The sequence below is a fragment of the Peromyscus maniculatus genome, chromosome 10 (assembly GCF_049852395.1).
Source record: "Peromyscus maniculatus bairdii isolate BWxNUB_F1_BW_parent chromosome 10, HU_Pman_BW_mat_3.1, whole genome shotgun sequence".
NCBI classification, from domain to species: Eukaryota; Metazoa; Chordata; class Mammalia; order Rodentia; family Cricetidae; genus Peromyscus; species Peromyscus maniculatus.
The window spans coordinates 38,560,565-38,580,732 of NC_134861.1; the positions used below are offsets into that span (position 1 = coordinate 38,560,565).

Consider the following 20,168-nt stretch of genomic DNA (forward strand, 5'->3'; position numbering starts at 1 on the left):
GAAACAAAGGTATAATTTTATCAAAATTGTAAGTAATTTCCAAATAAGATACCTGAAGAATTCTCAGTAGATTCAGGATAAGAAAATTCCATTACAAAAAAAGCTAAAAGGACGAAAATCTCACCTCTTATTTTGACAAGGTCAAACATTTAAACTTTTCAATAAGTAACCATCTGCTGCTTCTCCAATTTTAAATGTCTTCAAAAATGAGATTCCACGATGTCCCTTGATGGGCAATTTTAGTGTTTAACACAATTTTCTTTAAATGAAATGTGGATTTCCTCCTTTAGTCCTCTGTGCATTTAGAGAACAACTGGAGAGTATCCTCCTTTTAACAACCCCTCATATACTTAAAGACAGTTAAGTAACTCCTTACCAGTCTGCTTTCCAGAGTAAATAAACTCAGTTCCTTAAAACTGCCTCAAAGGGCCTATTTTCTGTCCCTTTAATCGCGGCTGTTGATTCTTCCCAGGACACACTACATAGAGTTTTTTGACATCCTCTTTAAAATGAGCAATGTAAAACTGGACATGATACTGTAATAAGAGTCCAAGAAAAGCTAAATGTAAGAGAGGGGTTGCTTCCTGCCTCTTATATATCATATTCCTTTTTAATTTATCCCATTATACTGTAATAGAAGAATGAGAAATATATACATACACAAAAATAACAGAACCACATACTTGATTTTCATCCAGTTTGTGGTGAAATACTTAATACAAAGCTCTGTTTACACGATAAGTCATTCATGGCATTCATGTATAACTATTTTTGCATCTGCTACATATCAAACATAGATCTAGATCATTACACCAATCCTCACCACAACCTACAGAGATTGGCATAATTATCCCCATTTTATTGATGGAAAGGTTATAATAACCAAGACAACCCAGACAGGTAACTGATGGAACCAGGACTTTAGTCAAGGACTAAACGCATTTGTCTGCAGACCCTATACCATGCATTTTCCTGACTACTAAGGATATGAATGCTAAACTTCAAGTAACTTAGTCTTCCAAGAAAACTAAACATATAAACAGATGAGTATACAACACAGCAGTCACAGCAGGTAATAAGTTAGTAATGAGCTTGGAGTTCCACTGTGGCTGCTATCAATGTGCCATTACTGAGTGAGGACACTACTACATACATTTCTACCCTACAAATAAACTATAAATGTGACCAACCTTGGGATCCCAGACAACAGAAATTATAGCAATTTAGTAGACAATTCATTTTGATCACATAACATCTCTAACACTTTTTAGTTGACATAAAAAATTTAATCATGAATGTATTCAACAACTGGCTCACAAAAACTGCCCAAAATTATGAGTTGAGTTTCTAAAACTAGAACAAATTGGCTGCTATGATTTTCCAGTACTGAGCTTTTATTAAAACACATTGGCCCTGGAGGAGGTGGGAATGGGGGGTGGGCTGGGAGGAAGGGGAGGGGGAAAGGAGGGGGGGGAACAAGGGAATCAGTGGCTGATATGTAGAACTGAATGGTATTGTAAAATAAAATAAAAGGAAAAAAAACACATTGGCCCTTAAGTCACCTATTTATTGTCTTTAAAAGTAAATTTCTAGAGACTAGAGAGATGGTTCAAGGGCTAAGAGCACTTGCTCTTCTCCCAGAGAACCTGGGTTCAGTTCCCAGCACCCACATGGCAGCTGTGATCACTCCTGTTTCAGAGGTTCCAACACCCTCTTCTGGCCTCTGAGGGTACTACAAACATGTGATACAACAGATACAACATGCAGGCAAAATACCCATACTCATACAAAAAAATGGAATCTTACAATTAGATTTCTGATGCTCTCCAAGATCCTTTTCAATATTCTATAATTTTAAAGTCAGGTGTGGCAGCTCACAGATAAAACCCCAGAACTAAAGAGACTAAGGCAGATGAATTGTTCTGAGTTTGAGTCTAGCCTCCACTATTCAGTGAACTCTAGAATTGTCTGGACTACACAGCAACACCCAGTCTCAAAAACTTTTTAAATAGAGTACCTAAGTTTGCCAGGCATAGTGGCATCCATTTGCAATACCAGTATTTGGGAGGCAGAGCAAAAAGGATGGAGAGTTCAAAGCCAGCTTTAGTTACATAGTAAGTACAAGACCAGCCTAGGCTAGATGAGAACTTATGTCAAAAAACAAAAATACAATGTTGTGAAATTTTACATAAAACCACTCTGCCTGATTTATTTTGGTAACAACATCTATTTCTTTCTTCCAAGATTATTTTGGTCATTGACCAAAATAGAGTATCTGAAATAAGAAGTGCAATTTCAATTTAAAGACTATAGCTCCAAAACTGAACTTTAGAGACAGCCAATCCTTACTTTATTGACTCTACCTCCCACTGTAATAGGTGATAGTATATATTGTTTGCTTGAAAGAGTTCTATCCTTGGATACCAGGCCTGGACACATCATCTACTTAGTCTGAATAATTATTTTTTCTATCCCACTTTTAAAATGTTTAATAAGCCTATACGATTAAGAGAATAAACACCAAACAGATCACTTGAAATTAGTAGTTTATATAACTGTACATGATTTTTATTACTCAATGTGAATTACATTCTCATGGTAACTTTGAGTTATATTATATTACTTAAATAAAGCCCAGACATGTGATAACTAATCCTTGAGATATTGGACTCTTTTGATTAATATGTCAAAATCATTTATCCAAGGTGGAGTGGAACAATAGTGGTGTAAGACAAAACAGAAGCAAGTAGAACATGCATGCCACCATATACTGATGGCTAGCACAGTGGTGCATGCCTTTAAACCTAGGATTTAGGAGGCATAGGCATGTGGATCTCCAACAAAGGTTCTAGTCCATGTATATTCCAGATAAGCTTCTATTTAATGTAATTATACTCTTTTACTTAAGAATTATCAGTGGCTGCTAGTATTACAACTGCAGAGCTGACTCACTGCAACAGAGATAATAATAGCCTGTGAGGCCTCCCTGAAATATTTACATCTAACTCTGTCAATCCCTACTCTAGACCAATGTGTATTTTTCAGCTATTCTTTTGAATCCTTTTAGAGTCATAAAAAGATATACTTCATTCACAAACCTAGCCATCCTTCAACCCAAATATTCCCAACACAATTAAATGTAAAATCTTTCTTATATTTATGTTTTACATTTATTATTTTGTCTTTTTTCTTATTATAATTATTACTGGTTGTGACCTTCAGTGCTACACTGAAAATCTGATATGACAAAAAGAAAACAAAATACAGAAGAAACTTAAAGAGTTTGGGCTTCTAATACATAATTTTGGTCATCATCTCTGATCTTAAAACATAAAAATCAGATTTTTCAGGGGCTCATCAGAGAACTGAGATTGGAGGGCAAATCACTGCCCTGAAGCCTAGAAAGCCCAGTAAATGATGAGAGTACAGACAAGCCCTATTTCCCTGGATAAGAAGTTGCTGGAGATGGTAGGTAAAGTAGAACACAGTAATGCTAACAACCTATGGGAAGTTGCTGCCTGGCTGGAGCATGAATGACTCTCAGCAGCCCAGTCTTCAGATCACCCCCCACTTTCACAGGATTTACCTACAGGAACTTGCAGAGAAAAGAAAAGGTCCACCCCAGGTTCTGACATGGAGAAAGTAACCATCACAATACCCTACAAAGCATTTGATCCCATGGACGAAGGCAAGTTTCCAACTTCCAACTCCTCTAGCCATCTTCTCATTGAGCTGAGGCCCACTAAAAGACTGACACGTTTTCATTAGAACACAGAACTTTCCCCTTCCTCCCTACTTTAGTACAGTATCAACAGAGCTTCAGGATAAGAGTAACTATAAGCAAATACTTCAACTGAGAAGAGTTCTTTAAAATATCTAAAAAGTGTGGGATGAAATAAAGACAATAGAGGTATTGATATCTCTGGCACCTATAGCTGTAAGTGAAAGGGAGCAATGTATTCAGTGCCAAGCAACATAAAACTTCATATCAAAGGCCCATTTACCTGAATTCTTATTCACTTCATTTTGTCCATCATTCAATAGAAAATTATAAGGCATTTACTATAAGTACTCTTTCCCTGGGGGATATAAATAACGATTTACCCATCTGTAGGGGGTACCAATGACAAAATAAAGTGCATTCCACTGAAGTCCAATTTAAGGAACCAATGAGCTTATACGGCTTATGGAGTATGGATGAGGTATATTACTTCTAGGATATGTTAGTAGCCCTGAAACATCCATATTACCAGATCTCCCTCCAGCACGGATGATGACTTCCCCATACTGCATAGATGGAGTGTCACTTCAGTTAATCTTCTACATACTACATACCCTAATACCTTCCCAGACTATGAGGCCCTGTGCAATTAGGATACAATTGCATACAAATGGCAGACAGGTGTGGAAGGGACCTTCTGGAATCTCAGTTGAGGATCCACTAATCCTTCTCCCACCCCATTCTTTTATAAGGGGACACCAACACATCAACAGTCAAAAGCTTGGTCTTGAGAGACTCTTCGAAGGAATCACCTCCACTCTGGTGAGGATACTTTGTGTTTGCGGTTGAAGATGTGATCGCTCAGCTTCCTGTCCTTGCAACTATGCCTGTCACCTGGGTCATGCTGTCCCACTGTGATGGACTCTTAACCCTCTGGAACCATATGCCAAAATAATCTCTTCTCTAAGTTGCTTTGGTCATGATGATTTATCACAGAAACAGAAAAGTAACTAATACAGTGCTTTGGGGTTGAATACATTTCTCAGGAAAGGAGAAAGACCAGTAATCTAAGTTACCATGAGAGGAAACCAAAATAAAGACAATTTCAGACTAAAACAAGTGAAAGGGAATAGAAATAAAAAGTAGAGCACAAATCAATAAAATTGAAAAGAGAAAAATAGTACAAAAAGCCAAGATTCTTCAAAAAGCAATTCGAGGGGAAAGACACAAATGAACAATAGCAGAATGAATAAAAAGTCATCATGTTGACATCACAGGTATCAAAAGGATCTATTATCAACTTTATGCTACAAATTCAGTAATATGGGGAAATGGACCAAATGTCTAAAATTCAGTACCAAATTTTTTGGACTCCTAGGATCTTTACCACCAGCCTCAGGCCCAAAAAGCCTCTTGGGTAGTCAGTCAGTTCCTCAGAAAGACCCTCAAAGCTGAGTCTCTTGATTTATCAGGATTCCCTCCAAAAACAATCAGAATCTTCTTGGTCACAAACAAATACACCTTTCTCAGAAGTTTCATTTTAACTTCAACTCAAGACCCAGAATGATCCTGGCAACTATGGAATCTAATTTTCTTCACAAGGCTGTGGCCATCTAAAGCTATCAGCATTTATCCTATCCCAGACAGCTTTTACCACCCACTGGCCATCATCTTTCTCCTGTCTTCATGCCCACGCCACCCTTCTGTTTCCCACCCTAATTCAGCCTCCAGCTGCTCCTTTCCTTCCCAAACCTTTCAAATGACCTTTAGAAATCCGATTTCAACTTTAAGAAATGCTTCTTTCAATGCTCCAGTGTCTTCATTGTACTAGACCTTCCCTTCCAGTTTCAAGAAGATATGACTACTTCTCTTTGTAACATTCAAGACTCTTCTACATAAATTATAAGGTTACTTTATGCAGTTATTTGTTCACATCTGTTTCATGTATTTAATAAGCATGAGTCAGTACATCAAACACACAGCATTCTCAAGGTAATAACTGATCACTGTTTTGAGGTAACAAACATTGGTGGCAATACTTCATATCCTTAATAAATTTTTCTCCATTTTTATTATAATTGGCAAATGATACCTTAATTTTAATTATAATATTTCATATTCTTAATAATTTTCCTAGTGACTGCCTTTACTATAATTTTATTTAAATTAAAATAAATATATTAATCTTAGTCTTAATAATTATAAAATATTGAATACATCTTAATCTCAAAAATGAAAGGCTCTTTGATCCTTAAAATGCAGTTTTTTTCTTCCTAACTTGCAAGAGAAATAATTTATTTTTTTAATTATACAGAGAAATTAATTAAATCATACATACTATGCAATAGCTATAATATAGTATACTTATAACCTGTAAAAATAACACTACAGATGGACTCTGCACATTGCATTTATATATTTATACATTTATAAATACATAAGAATAATAAAGAAAAAGAGAGCATGATTTTGAGAGGGAGCCAAAGGAAGGGGGAATAGAAATGAATGGAGGGAGGAAAGGGAAGACAGAAATAATATAATTAAGTTTATTTTTTAAAACTGAAAATTAAAAAATAATTTAAAGAAATGCCAGTGCAAGAAGGGTATAAATATAGCTATATTTGGCAAATATCCAATAAAGAAATCATACTAAAAGATAGCAAAAGGACTCAGAAGTCAAGCTTTTCGATATAATCTGTCCCTAGTTGTCATGCTGGCACCAAATCATTTTGTTGGTAGTTAACAAGCAGGCTCATCTATGTAGGGCATTGATGCACAAGAGTAGTTGTGTTCTACCTCACAAATGACTACACTTCATTGAGTTTATGCTCAGTGGAGCAGTGTTTGCAAACCACTTAGATTCCAGGATGGAAAGAGCTACGAAAATGAAACATCCAGTCCTTCTCTGAGGTTTGTTATTAGCCTCTGTTAGCCACAGGTTACAGGGCACTAAACACTATGTACTGTGTATTTGCTCCTAACCACTAGGAAAAATAGCCTATAACATCTTACTGAAGACTTCTAGACATTTTAAAGTTAATTTAAAATCCAGGCATTTAACTGGAACTTATTTAATTCTTAAAACTAGCTCTTGTCAAAATATCTTAATTCCTTCTGGAGGTCAATTTACTTGGTTTCGATCTATACTATCCAATGAATGTTTGCTAAAGTTTAATGGTAATAGGAGAAAAAAAGGAAGAAGGTAAAATAATCAGTTTTATCTAAAACCTAGTAAATGTCTATCTTTCAAATAAACTTTTTCCTGGATACTAATGCTTAAAACAAAAAAAAAAAAATCACATTCACACAAGAAGTAATACCCAGGCTTATAGAAGATAAATGAGAAATGTGTATAAGATAATTCTATATACAATGCAGAAGTCAGAATGCTAAGTAGCATATTAAGTTGGTTTCCTAAAAGCAGATTGCCAAGACAGCATGTGTAAAGAGTATATTGTGCCCTGGTAAAAAGTAACACTCCCCAGATGCTAGCATCCTTGGCTGAGGGATATTATTTACATATATTTTAACAAAACAGCCTAACTGATAAATGTACTTTTATGTATTCTACATACTATTTAGGTTTATAATTTCTGGAGAGCACAAAAACAGCTATTACATTGTCATTAACATGATAATTTATGTCATCTTCTCAGAATTCCAAGTTTCTTAGGATGATTTTCTCAGAAACACCATACTACCCTATTATTTAGCATAGTAGGGTACATGCTTGGTAATAAAATTGTGAATAAAACATCAACAAAAGAAAAACAGTCAGTATGTACCATCAAGGTAGAGCCATGCATGACACATTCTAAGAAGGCACCAAACACACACTTTCTTCTAAGAAATGAAGTTCATTTCATCAAACTGAAGAGTTCTCAAAAAAAGGAAAAATAAGAATTCTAGGCACCAGGCCTAGTGACATATGCTTTTAATCCCAGCACTTAAAAGGAAGGCAGATCTCTGAGTTCAGACTAGCCTGGTCTACAGAGAGAATTCTAAGACAATCAGAACTACACAGAAAAACCCTGTCTCAGGGGGGAAAAAAAAGTAGCCAAAAGCAAACAAACAAAATCCTGAAAGAAATTCTACACAATCTCACATTTTAAGCAATTATGTAATAATATAAAATATATACAGACTTAAGGATATAGTTGCATAATATTATGAAAATAGTAAGTTATATACCTGAGAATAGTTAGCATATTTTGTGACTTTCACAATACTTCCTTTTATATAAAAGCAATAAATTTTAAATAATTTAAATGATACATTTTACATGATTTAAAGTAAAGCAAAAATAACAGAATCCAATTCATGTATATTATATTGTGCAATTTTAAAGCAAAGAAGAAGATAATTAATTTTTATATTATCTGTCCCATGATGCATAAAGTACTTCTATTGTCTACTATAAACAAAGCTATTCTGGGCTGAAAAGACAGCTCAACAGATTAACCCACTACATAAAGGTGGAAGGCGAGAACAGACTCCACAAAGTTGTTCTCTGACCTCCACAGGTGCACAATAGCATGTGTATACACATAAGCACAATGAAATTAAAAACAAAAAAATTTAAAGCTGCTCTATGTGACACACTGAGTTAAACATCACTAGAAGAGAAACATCTTAATTTTTATTAAAAAGAAAAAAAGATATGTGCCCTATAGATATATACTATGGGATAAGGAGGAAAAGATGTGTTATTTTCAAACACAATTTAACCATTTTCATAAATACAACAAGGACTGGGGCTTTCTGCACCTCTATGCACAGCTACTTCTCTTTTGCTTAATATCTATTTTAAACATAAAAGGTTTAATAAGAGAGAAAAGGGACTGGGGATGTAGCTCAATGGGATAGCATTTGCCTTACATGTATAAGGCCATAGGATTGATGCTCCAGCATCATAGAGGGAAAAAAATTAAACATTTGCAGAAAGGGACCAAAAAAAAAAAAATCTAAGCTACAGCTTTAAAAAGTGCATGCATATAAACTATCAGGTCATACAATCACAAATATAAATGTGACACATGAGCAGAAAGATGTTACAGAAGAAACAAGATAATGCAGAAAAGTCAAAGAAGAAAATTTGAGGCGTCAAACAAGTGAAAACACCTGTCTCCGGAACCTTCCCAAATGATTCAGTATCCTGTCTGCCTCATTTATACTTCCCAATAATTTGTAGAAAAGTCGATTCCATTTTTCATGGCAATTGGTAAGAGCCAAATTGTGTACGTAGAGAACTGTCTTTATCCTACAGATTCAATTTTTTGACAAGAAACATAGCTTCACTTTGACCACATTATACTTTATTTTTGTTTGTTTGGTTTTTGTTTATTTGGCCTTTTTTGTGAGGGTTGGTTTTTTGAGACAAGGTTTCTCTGTTTAGGCCTGGCTGTCCTGGGAACTCACTCTGTAGACCAGACTAGCCTCAAACTCAAAGATCTTCCTGCCTCTGCCTCATAAGTGCTGGGACTAAAGGCTTGTGCCACCACCACCTGGCTCCAAATTATGTTTTCTATACTTAAAACATCAAACTCCAATAAATAACTATGAACATTTAGAGACTACCTTCATGTCTCGTGATGATGAAGAAGATGCACACTAAAACCAAAAGCAAAAGCAGAAATAAATAGTACATACACAAGTCCTATGTAAGAGCTCAGTAAGTGCCATGCATTTCTTCACTTGTCCACAAACATGCTACTTCAGTAAACAATGACATAAATAGCATTACTGCATTCCTAAAGTCTCTGTTAAAAAAAATAAAAAGCAACCCACAAAAGCATTAAAATAGTAATTATTCTTCACTGGATATTTTTAAAATGAAATAATATCTAAAGTGTTTTGCAAGCATGTACATTTTCGATTTGTATAATTTTATTTAAAAACATAAACTATAGCCAGACATAATGGTTCACATCTGTAATTTCAGCTGTTGGGAGGCTGAGGCAGAAGGGGACTGCCACGAATTTTAAGCCAGTCTAGGCTACAAGTGATTTCCTGGCCAGCCTGGGCCACAGCATTAGATTCAGTCTCAAAAAAAAAAAAAAAAAAAAAAAAGGCACAAGCATAAATTACATCTGTTACAAGCTCAAACTGCCAAAAAAAAAAAAAGAAAGAAAGAACAGAAACAAAAAGGCAATTATTCAAGGAACCTTTCTACATGGATTTTCCTCTGAAAACACACCTTACTATATTAAACTATTACATTACTCCATATACATAATCATATCTATTTTTCTGGTGCAGAGTAAGGTTATGCATATTATTAGTCTGAATTATAATTATTTAGTAAGCCAATACATAGGTCCAAAAGATAGGTACATAGATATGTCTTTTGTTCCTTCCAACTTAAAATGAAATACCCCTTCAATATTTTTCATTCAGTTTATTGATAGCAGTCATGTAACCAAATCACTGCATTTATTCAACTAATGACAGTAGTATTTAGTAAGGTAAGTATATGAAAGTTTTAAAGAATTTTCCAATTCCCACCAAATCATTCCAAATGTAGTCTGGAAAGAATGAAACTAAAGGACCTGCACATATAAAATTAATCTCTACATATCAGATAAAAATCAAATTAGCAGGCCAGGTGTGGTGGCATGTGCCTTTAATGACAGTACTTGGAAAGCAGAAGCAGGCAAACCTGAGTTCTAGGCCAGCCTGGTCCAGCCAGAAATATGCAGTAGTATCCTGTCTTGAAACAAACCAAAAAAATAAAATAATGAATAATAATAATAATAATAACAATAATAGCCAACTCTCAAAGAGATAGCACTGGCTGCTTTTCTAGAAGACACAGGTTCAATTCCAGCCCCCACATAGCAGCTCACAACCATTTGTAACTCTAGTCCCAGAGAATCTGATGCCCTCTTCTGGCCTCCTTAGGCACCACATGCATGTGGTGCACAGACAAACATGCAAGAAAAAAAAAAGTCATACACATGAAATAAAAAGAAAAATTAAAAATCTGTGTTTCTGTGTGTATGATGTGTAACCGCCTGCTTTGTAAGGAAAGCATTTAAACTATTAGGATAATCACAGAACTCACGTCATACCTGTGCTCCATAGATGTATTTATCCAACATCTTGCCACCTATTGTCTGCCCTCCTATATCCCAAACTTGAAGGGTAACATTCAAATTTCCTAGAATATAAAAATAATACAAAATAGGAATATAAAAGACTAACAATCCAACAACTAAGCACAGAATCACAGAAAACTAAATAACTAGGATAAAATCTAATGACAAGTTTATTCTAGAAGTATATACAGTCAGATATTCAAAACTGAAAACAATATTGTCAAACAAATCACGGTGGGGAAATTTTACCTCATATTTCTAAGGAAACATCTTTATAATTTCATTTAATAAAAAATAAAACCCAGTGCCAAGCATGGTGATGCACTTCTTTAATCCCAGCACTCACAGGAGACTCTTTGTGAGCTGGAGGCCAGCCTGATCTACATAGTGTTCTAGGACAGCTGGGACTACATAGTGAGACCCATTTCAGAAAACAAAAATAAAATAAATAAAACATTGCATGCGTTAATTTACAAACTTAAACCTTACCAAAATTAAATATTTTCAGAGACTGAACCAATATAAAGCACATATACACAGAGAAAGAAAAATACTTTTAAAATACAGATGGAAGTTTTATAAACCAACCTAACCAATCATTACCTACGAATTGTGCTGTCAGTTCTAAATTCTATGTTCTAAAATGCAGAGTAACAGACTATAAAAATGCACCCATAACTTCAACTCAAATGAAGCTTTAATTTGAATGTCTGTTATTACATATAAAGGTAAATACAATCAATAATTATAATCTTATATTTAATCTCTTAAATATGTTAGAGCTCTATGCAAAGTTCAAAACAGTATTTACAAACTAAGTATATTTCTAAACTTTATGATTCATACCTGTACAGAGCATGATGATTGAAACAAATTATGTGCCCTTCAAAGTCTTCATAACATAGTCTAATGTTCTTCCCCATTACAAGCATTATAAAAGCATCCAAAAAAGACTAAAAGGCAACCTTTGAAATTCATTTATGCATTTTGCAAAATATTGGCATGAATAAAAATTTATTAAGCAAACTCTTCTCTCTTAACAATACAACTAATTATTAAACTATGAAAGTCAGAGACTATGTACAATATACATATTAGTTGAACATTTCAAATGTTTTCCTCATATAAAATTATATAGTTTTCTCCAAAGTCTGAACTGGTACCTTCTGAAGGATTCCCAAAATTGAAATTTTTTAAATAAAAATTTAGAACTAAAAAATTATCTCTCTTCAAAAATAAAACAAATTTTAAAAACCTGAGTTTTTAAACTAATATAAAACACTAAAATCAGAGAATGTCTGTTACACCATTTGACTATAGTGCTGGAAAGCAAGCACAGCAGTGACTGAATCACCAGTTTTACACTTCAATTTAGTTTGTATGGACTTGTATTACAAGATTTCCATTATCTGGATGCAGATCTGTTCCATCTGCCACAGTGCAGAGATGTCCAGAGGAACGTCCATTAGCACTAATGACAGCTACTGAAGTTTATCACCATGATCATTGCCACACACGCAGCTCCAATGCTATGAGTAATGACAAAAATGTTCTTAAGGCTCTGTGAATTTGAAATCCAAATATCACAGATTAAGAATCGGCCAACAGATTGTACAAACCCAATTTCTTAAAATTCTAATTTTTCTAAACACTGAAGTTAAACTTGTCTTTTCAGATGCCATCTCAAATTAATCAGGTGGGACTATGCTAGCTAGCTGTCACTAGAGATGTACGAAAGAGGTTCTGAAGCCTGCAGCCAACAGACAGGAGTCTATTCATTTTACTTGCAAAACTGCAGTCCTCCGTTTACACCAAAAGACAGTGCTCCCCAATAGTAATGCTCAGAGTAATTTTCAGGACACACATCAATAATTACTAAGAGGTATTAAGTCCCATTCCCTAGAGGCCCAATAATACCTGCTGCTTAACCTCACAACCAGATATGAAGCCTCCCACCCCTCTCCCTCTTCCTTTTCATTCTGATGTCCAGAGCCTCTCTGAATTACACATTATGAATATTTCTACTATAATTTCAGGAACACTCTTCAATGTATGCTTCCAAATCCTGGTGACAGTCACTTAAGGACCTACACAATTGTCTACCACCTAGATTGACATTCATGTATTGAAGGTACTTTTTAAATCTTCATCTTTCTGAATACATACTTTTTGTTATCAGCTTGCATTTTATTTTCTTAAGATATAGATTCCAATGACTAAGAATTCCACTGGAATTATTAGTAACACACAACTTTTCTTGCAAAAAACTAGTAAAAAAAATTACTGAATCACACCTTCAGTGAGTAATATTGCATAGTTATTTCATATACTTAGAAAAATATTTTAACATCTACATTCCAATTTAGACTTATTAATATACAAAACTAAAAATAAAATGGTTACTTTCTATTTGAGGACCAAAAGTAACATAAAGTTGTGATTCAAACTTATTTTCATTTAAGTATTTGTAGGAACATCATGTGATAGCCATTACACTTTCAATATGATATAACTATAAAGCTATAGAAGTATGTTCATTTAATCAATGTAACATTTTCTAAAATTAAAAATCCATCTAAACCAAATTTCTAACCAAGAACATTAAACAAATTGTCAGCATTCTAATCTCAAATGCAAACTGCTATAAAATCCCTGTCCTCTGTAAGAAATGGCATATAACTACAGAAAAGCTTAAATGAAATGGCATTTGTATTATTAAAAAGATAAAATACAAGTAAGTTGCATTTGGTATGAGTCAAAGACACCACAGGATTCAACAGTGACCTTGTATAAGTATACTTGGTGCCTTGGTTAACCTTACTTAAAGTGCTGCAGAGTCACGATGGAACTCAAAACACAAGACTGCCCACTTCTTGTGCCAAAGACTCAGAAATCCTTTCCACAGTAGAACGCTGTTTACTGGACTGTACCACAGCTTCCTGAAGGTATTTTGACTAAGGCTCTTAAGAAGCTCTATCAGCAGAATCTCTGACTAACAGATACACTATTTTAAGCAGCAAAATCTGCACAGTGGTTGCATCCAGACTATACAGCATACCAGATTGTGATATACACTAAGATGGATGAGTACCAGCAAAATAATGACCTTGAAAACTTGCACGAAGAAAATGTGAATATACAGACAGGGAGTTTACAGCCCTAACAATGTGACTAAACTCATAACAAATATTAGATTCACATGCTATGCTACATTACCATAAATTCCAAAGATGTTTTCTGTAATGTTTTAGTTAGCAAATGTGACAAACACTACTCACACCTTAGACATTACAATGGATTGAAGTTGGGGTTAGAGTATGTAAAGAACATATTTTATATATAAAATCTTATAATATCATTATATCAAATCAAAATATATTAGTTTTTCAAACTGAAATATCTGTGATAAATTTTGAGTCCATTAAGTAGCTAAAAAAACTATCTTCTAAAAATACATGATTATTTTTCTAGAATTCTGTTCATCAAACTTCATCAGGAAAAGTAAAGCATATATTCATTAAAAGCATACATGCCCTAATGCCATGTTTAACCTAAAGTCTAAGTCTAGATGTACTATAAATTTGTATTTTAAAACTATCAACAATACTTTGATAAAAAAAGAAGTCACAATTTTTGAACTGGCAACATCGTACAATACTTCAGAAATCATCACAAATGTCATATATATAAAATGTCCATTAACTAATTAATTATTTATAATATTAATATTTGGGTAGGTTTTTGTTCCTTTATTTCAGCCTTTCAAACTAAAAAATTAGAAAATTTGAACAAAATGAATGAGATAAGTTGGTGATTTGACTATGTAATCATCCCAACAAAATAGCTGATAACAACATACTGCATTGAGGCTCTCTGTATCCTCAACTAGCATCACTAAGACAGGCTTGCACAAAGATATTTTCAGTATACATGCTGCACAACTGTGCATATCCTACTAGCGACTGCTCTGAATGTGCAGCTAAAATGATACTTTAATCTTGAATACATGAAAAAATATATACAAATGAAACAAAGATACATACACTTATTAACCCTATGAACAATAATTGAGTGGTGGAAAAATTAGAATTCAGATTTGTTTCTCATGTTGTATCACCTAACCCCAATTATTGAGATTGAGTTAAAAATTTGAATTGAGATCCAAACATAAACCATCACAAAATATGAGGGGTAATAGTAAAGAGATATAAAGAATATCTCCAAATACAAAAAACTCTATAATTTCCATAGGAAGTTAACAATAGATTGAGCATTTGAGAGGGGAACTAAATCCAATAATAATGAAACTTATTCACATTTCAGTATAGAAATCTGATATTACAAGTGCAATAATTTTATTCACAGAAATGTGGGTTATAGTTTATAAATTAATCAAGATAACTACTTTTAATAAAATATTCAAAACATGTCATTTAATCATTGAAATTGAGGGGATACATTCTAAAGCTCTAATTGTACAGAAACTAACCTAAAACATAAACCACTATTTTTGTGTTATTATTTCCCTGTATTTCCCACAAAATGTGCTGCAACTGGCATCTAAATAGTTTCTTTGCATGGTGAACTGAAACATCATGAATGCTCAAACTGTATTTTTATGAGTGCCTAGGGACCCTAAATTTTAGTGGTCTATTAAATGCCAGCAATTTCATGCTGCCTTGCATAAAACAGCATTCACATATTAGAGCACAGAAGTTCCATGGCTACATTATACTTCAGCTCCAAGTTCCAAACAAACAAAACAAAACAAAACAAAACAAAAAAAAAACCTGAAGCAGAAGCTAGTCAAAATATTTTTAAATCCTTTCCAATCTTTTCACATTTAATTAATACAATAGCTGTCAACAAATGCATAGCTTTTAATTTTTTAAAAGTCTTCTGGAATTTTATAAGCAACTATTGTTTATACTCACAAAGAAAAATGCATAGTTGCCAGTAACAGCAATGGAATAGGGAAATGTATAAACTTTTTCTTACCCGATGGACAAAATATTCTCATACTTGATGCTAATGATAACTAATTTGTTGTACATATTCCTGTGAGACTTATGTAACCTCTCATAGGTAAGGTTTTAGTCTCTTACCTAGAAAGGTTGTTCTGTGAGTGAGACTTAAGCAATTTCATAGGTTTTACAGTCTCTCACCTGGTAAGGTAATCCTTCTCAAAAAGAAATCCAGTCCTACAGTCTGCTTGTACTGTTTCCCAAAAGTCTCTTGAGCAAAACACGTAGCTAAGGAGGTCTAAAAAAATGGATGCACAGAATAGAAAAATTAATTTCTTTGCTTAAAAAAAATACAAACTTATCAAGTAATCTTAGCATTTATACACTAAGTAATCCAACAACCAACCTTCTGCAGCTCTAATCAGTTACAAGGGTAGAGACACACTCTGACCAGGAAAACATCACTTGCCTACAACTAGCAGTGCAAACAGTAGACTAATCTAATCAGTTAAGAGTTCATTAAGTCCCCTGATTTTCAAGCTCCTTCTTCTTGATGGAAATTAGACTCTGAGAATTGTAAATGGGCACTAAAGCAACAATATGATTAAGATCTGAATTCTACATACTACTTCAATAAAAATTTCAGCGAACTCTTTAAAATTCCCTTCTAAGGTTAAATGTCTGAGGGGAGTTGGACCATTAGCTAATTATAAGAAGCACTGATTAGGGAAGAGAAAGCTATTTGTAGGATCTTTCCATTTTCCTATAATAAACATTGTGGTCATTTTTCTCTCTACTTAAGATAGTAAAAATAATTATACAGAATTGCCATGATGATATGTACCATTGAAATAAAAAGGTTAGGATTATGAGAGTAGCAGAAAGCAGGCAAAATAATATCCTCTATCTGAAGACAGTGCTAAAAAGTCACAAGATAGTAGAACAAGAGATATTCATGTACTTTTTAAATAAAAGCTCTAAGTTCCACCCAAGGACTCCAGGGCTTTCTTTAGAGAGTCATTTCTTATCAAATACTTCCTGCAACAACTGAACTCCAAACTCAGAATGAAGCATTTCGAATGCACTGCTCTTACTTCAAAGTCTACCCCAAAGGAAAGAAAGGAAGCTCCACTAAGCTTCAGGACAGGTTGTATGAGTTAAAAACAAACAAACAAAAACTTATTTTATTTTAAAAGTCGAAATTTGAAGTCAACTAGTAAAATAAAGAAAGCTAGGATAAAGCTTCCAAGATAGCTCATTATAGTTAATTATGATAAAAGAACAGCAGTTCTAGGACACTTGGCCACATTTCAAGTACTTTTAGCAAAGTGAGTTAAATTTCTTCTATACAAAGGCCATATTTTTCCCACAAAGGACAATTTGCACACTCTAACTCCAGACTTTTTAATATTCCAATAATGTACTTATAATAAATTTCTAAAGTTTTGCAACAAATATTCATTGAGCAATCCCACATGAAAAATATTCAATTAGACATTTATAAATAAACTCACACATTTATTATATCCTTGAAGTATGTAACAGTATCAAAATGAGAAACCAGAATAAAAGAGATAAGCATTTGTTTTTTAAAAATCTTTTGGTTTTCAGTCAGCTTTAATTATTCCATTGAGCCTGGGGCTCAGAAGTCTAGAGAAAAATACTACTACCCTATAGTACTGCAAGTATTTCAGATTTTTCACATATGAATGGTTGAAATATTTAAAAGTCAAGGAAAAACAAGGCGTATGTAACAGCATAATGTTATTTGAGATATTTTTTCACTTTCATCTAAGATTCTAAAATTTTATTATTTTTATATTCATTAATATTCAGAAATGGACCTAAGTGCAAGTGAGACAGCACAAAGCCAGGGGAGAAACAACAAAGCAAATTTTATTTGGAAAAAAAAGTGAAACCTAATATTTCATTTACTAATAAAATATATATTTGGAAAAATTCTGAGTAAAGTTCTTTCCTTGAAACCAGGACTTCCAGATTTTAAAAGCCCTGCCCTCAAAAATCTGAGGCAAACATAAAGCCTCAAAATCACAGGATTTTCAGAAATAAACTGCTAAGTGTCAAGGTCATAAGCCACACAGAGTATTAATGTAGGTTCTTAAATCATCTCACATTTTGCTCTAAGAATTGAGAATCAACTGGATCTGTAGGAGGCACTTCCTTCCCCTCCAGTCCTTTACCCTGAGTGTCATTTCTCATATTCAATGATTTGTCACGTTACTGTATAAATACTCTTCTTCAAGTGAACAACCAGCTACCATATCTGAAACATTTTTGTTTGATAACTGATATACATACATACAGGGTGTTTGTGTTGGTTTGGGAAATATTCTTTAGCCAAACTATATATTTACTAACACTGAAATGATATCAAAGAGATATCATTGTATTTATTATGATACCAAAAAATGTTTTGCTTCAAAAAATTTTAAGAAAATGTGTAATTAAATAAAAAATATAAAACAGAACAGGAAAAACATAAAAACACGTGGTACCAGAGGGACAAACTAAGCATCTTTTCCAAAACTGTTACTGATCTTCCCAGTGCTATTCTTTGTTGCTTCTGCCAGTGGGTATAAAAATGCTGAAAACTCAAACACCACAAAAATGGCAAAGAGTTAAATCAGAACACAAACGAGAATGAAAATGAGGCTGAGTTCCGTAAAAGAAACAGAATGAGAATGGTGGTGTCAATAATCTGAGAGCTGAACTGACTGTTAAAGAAGAAGAAAAAAAAAAGTTTGCTATATTAATAATGGAACACAGCTAAAGTTCAGCGGTTCATTTCAGAAAGTATATAGCAGGAAAGTTATGACATTTTAATCAAGAGGATAAAGACTGAGTCAGAGCACTGTAAAAGATCACTCATTCTTCAATACAGAATGATAACCCTAACTCAACCACACAGAAGAGGAAAATAATTATATTGTTCAACATTGGACAGAACTTTAAACAGGTGAAAACTAATTAAACTAGGAACAAAGGCAAAATAATGTATGATTGGCTAAATTTTTAAAATATAGATATAAAACTATGAATAAATTTCAGCATGTATTAAGTATTAGCAGATAAATGGGCAAAACTTTAAAGAAATATGATCAAATATTAACTATTTTAAATATTGGGTGAAATATATTCAACTTTTAAATATAAAAATAAATATGCTATGTAGACTTAATGGGTAACTTGGGGGGTCTTTAAGATAATGTATTAGTATTATTTAGCGTCATGGTCTTAAGTGTAAAAAGTAAGCTCAGTTGTTCATTGAATGCAATTGAATTTACGAGATAAAAACACAATATATCCTCCAAAAGAAAAGCTAAGTAATGGAACCTATAGAATATTTTTTGTTAAATGAAAGTTTAGAAATAATGCTGATTTATAACAATTTGCTTATTCGGAAAGTTTAAGTGCACAATATTTCATTCACTTCCTAAAGAAAAGCAGTCAAGTTCTGTTCTTTGCACAAAAAATATAATCACAGTCAATTTTTTTCTTCATGGTAGTGCTCTACAGCAAAGTATCCTGGGAAAACAAGAAAGGGATAAACAGAAGACTCCAAATTTTGCAGAAAAACAAAACCTTCCGTAGCGGCCCTAGGAACCCAAATTTCAGAACCAAAGCACGAAAGCGCGTGCACAGCTTCCTTCCGGGAATGCTGTAAAGGCACTACTGAAACCAGGTCCCACTACACCAGTCACTGATGCGAGAGAGCGGTTTCCTATGAAGACTGGCTGCGCAGAGGGAGAAAAACTCTAGCTATCTTCCCCAAGAGTATTGTGGTTTTAACTGGAGTGACTGGTGTGAGGGCGCCCAGACAAGGGGGCATCACTTTATTTGGGAGGTAAGCCCTATCCCTCCAAGACGCCTAGGGACCCTCTCCCTAGCGAGTGCCAGGCAATGTTCATCCCATTTCAGGAGTTCACAACTTTTGGCCAAGATCTGCAGTCTGGGGGGGGGGGGGTAATCTAACTGCCTGCGGGTATTCTCCCGCACGCGCCCATTCATTCAAGCAACCAACGGTCACAGGAGGGCTAGGTTTGAAGGCAGAGGTCCTAGTGTCCCCCGGCATCCTGCCCACCACGGGAGCTCAATAAATAGTTATTGCATGAACTGACAGGTGCCAAGGATGGAACTAAAGTGAAACAGGACACTAAAGGGGCAGCTAAGGTGTACGGAGCGAACTGGACCTGGGCATCGTCACGGTCTGTGTATGTTTTTGCAGTGGCCCACCCCAGGAGCTGGTCATGCCCGGCGGGCGGCGGGCACGCGCACAGGGCGCAGGCGCAAGGAAGGCCGCGGCCTCAGGGCGAGCCAGGCCAAGTCTTGGGGACCGCTAAGGACAAGGCAGCGCTGGACAGCGCT

At 34.4% G+C, this 20,168-nt stretch overlaps 1 protein-coding gene and 1 long non-coding RNA gene across 5 annotated transcripts in view; one reads left to right on the forward strand and one right to left on the reverse strand.

Moving 5' to 3' along the window:
- The window catches only part of Rab28 (RAB28, member RAS oncogene family), a 70,157-nt gene that overhangs the window by 49,618 nt on the left and 371 nt on the right, over positions 1 to 20,168 (reverse strand). For 2 of the 4 annotated variants that reach the window (XM_076546196.1, XM_076546197.1), the window contains exons 2-4: positions 15,984 to 16,080; positions 10,792 to 10,880; positions 10,380 to 10,430 (exon numbers count right to left, since the gene is read on the reverse strand). In XM_076546196.1, the coding sequence (XP_076402311.1) occupies positions 10,380 to 10,430; positions 10,792 to 10,880; positions 15,984 to 16,080 (237 nt within the window). The remainder of the gene's footprint in view (positions 1 to 10,379; positions 10,431 to 10,791; positions 10,881 to 15,983; positions 16,081 to 20,168) is intronic. The other 2 variants (XM_006992255.4, XM_006992254.4) reach the window with 1 other exon arrangement.
- On the forward strand, positions 11,467 to 19,421 carry LOC143267591 (uncharacterized). Its single transcript, XR_013042874.1, has 3 exons — positions 11,467 to 11,546; positions 12,855 to 12,949; positions 19,310 to 19,421. It is a non-coding gene; the product is annotated as an uncharacterized LOC143267591 (long non-coding RNA).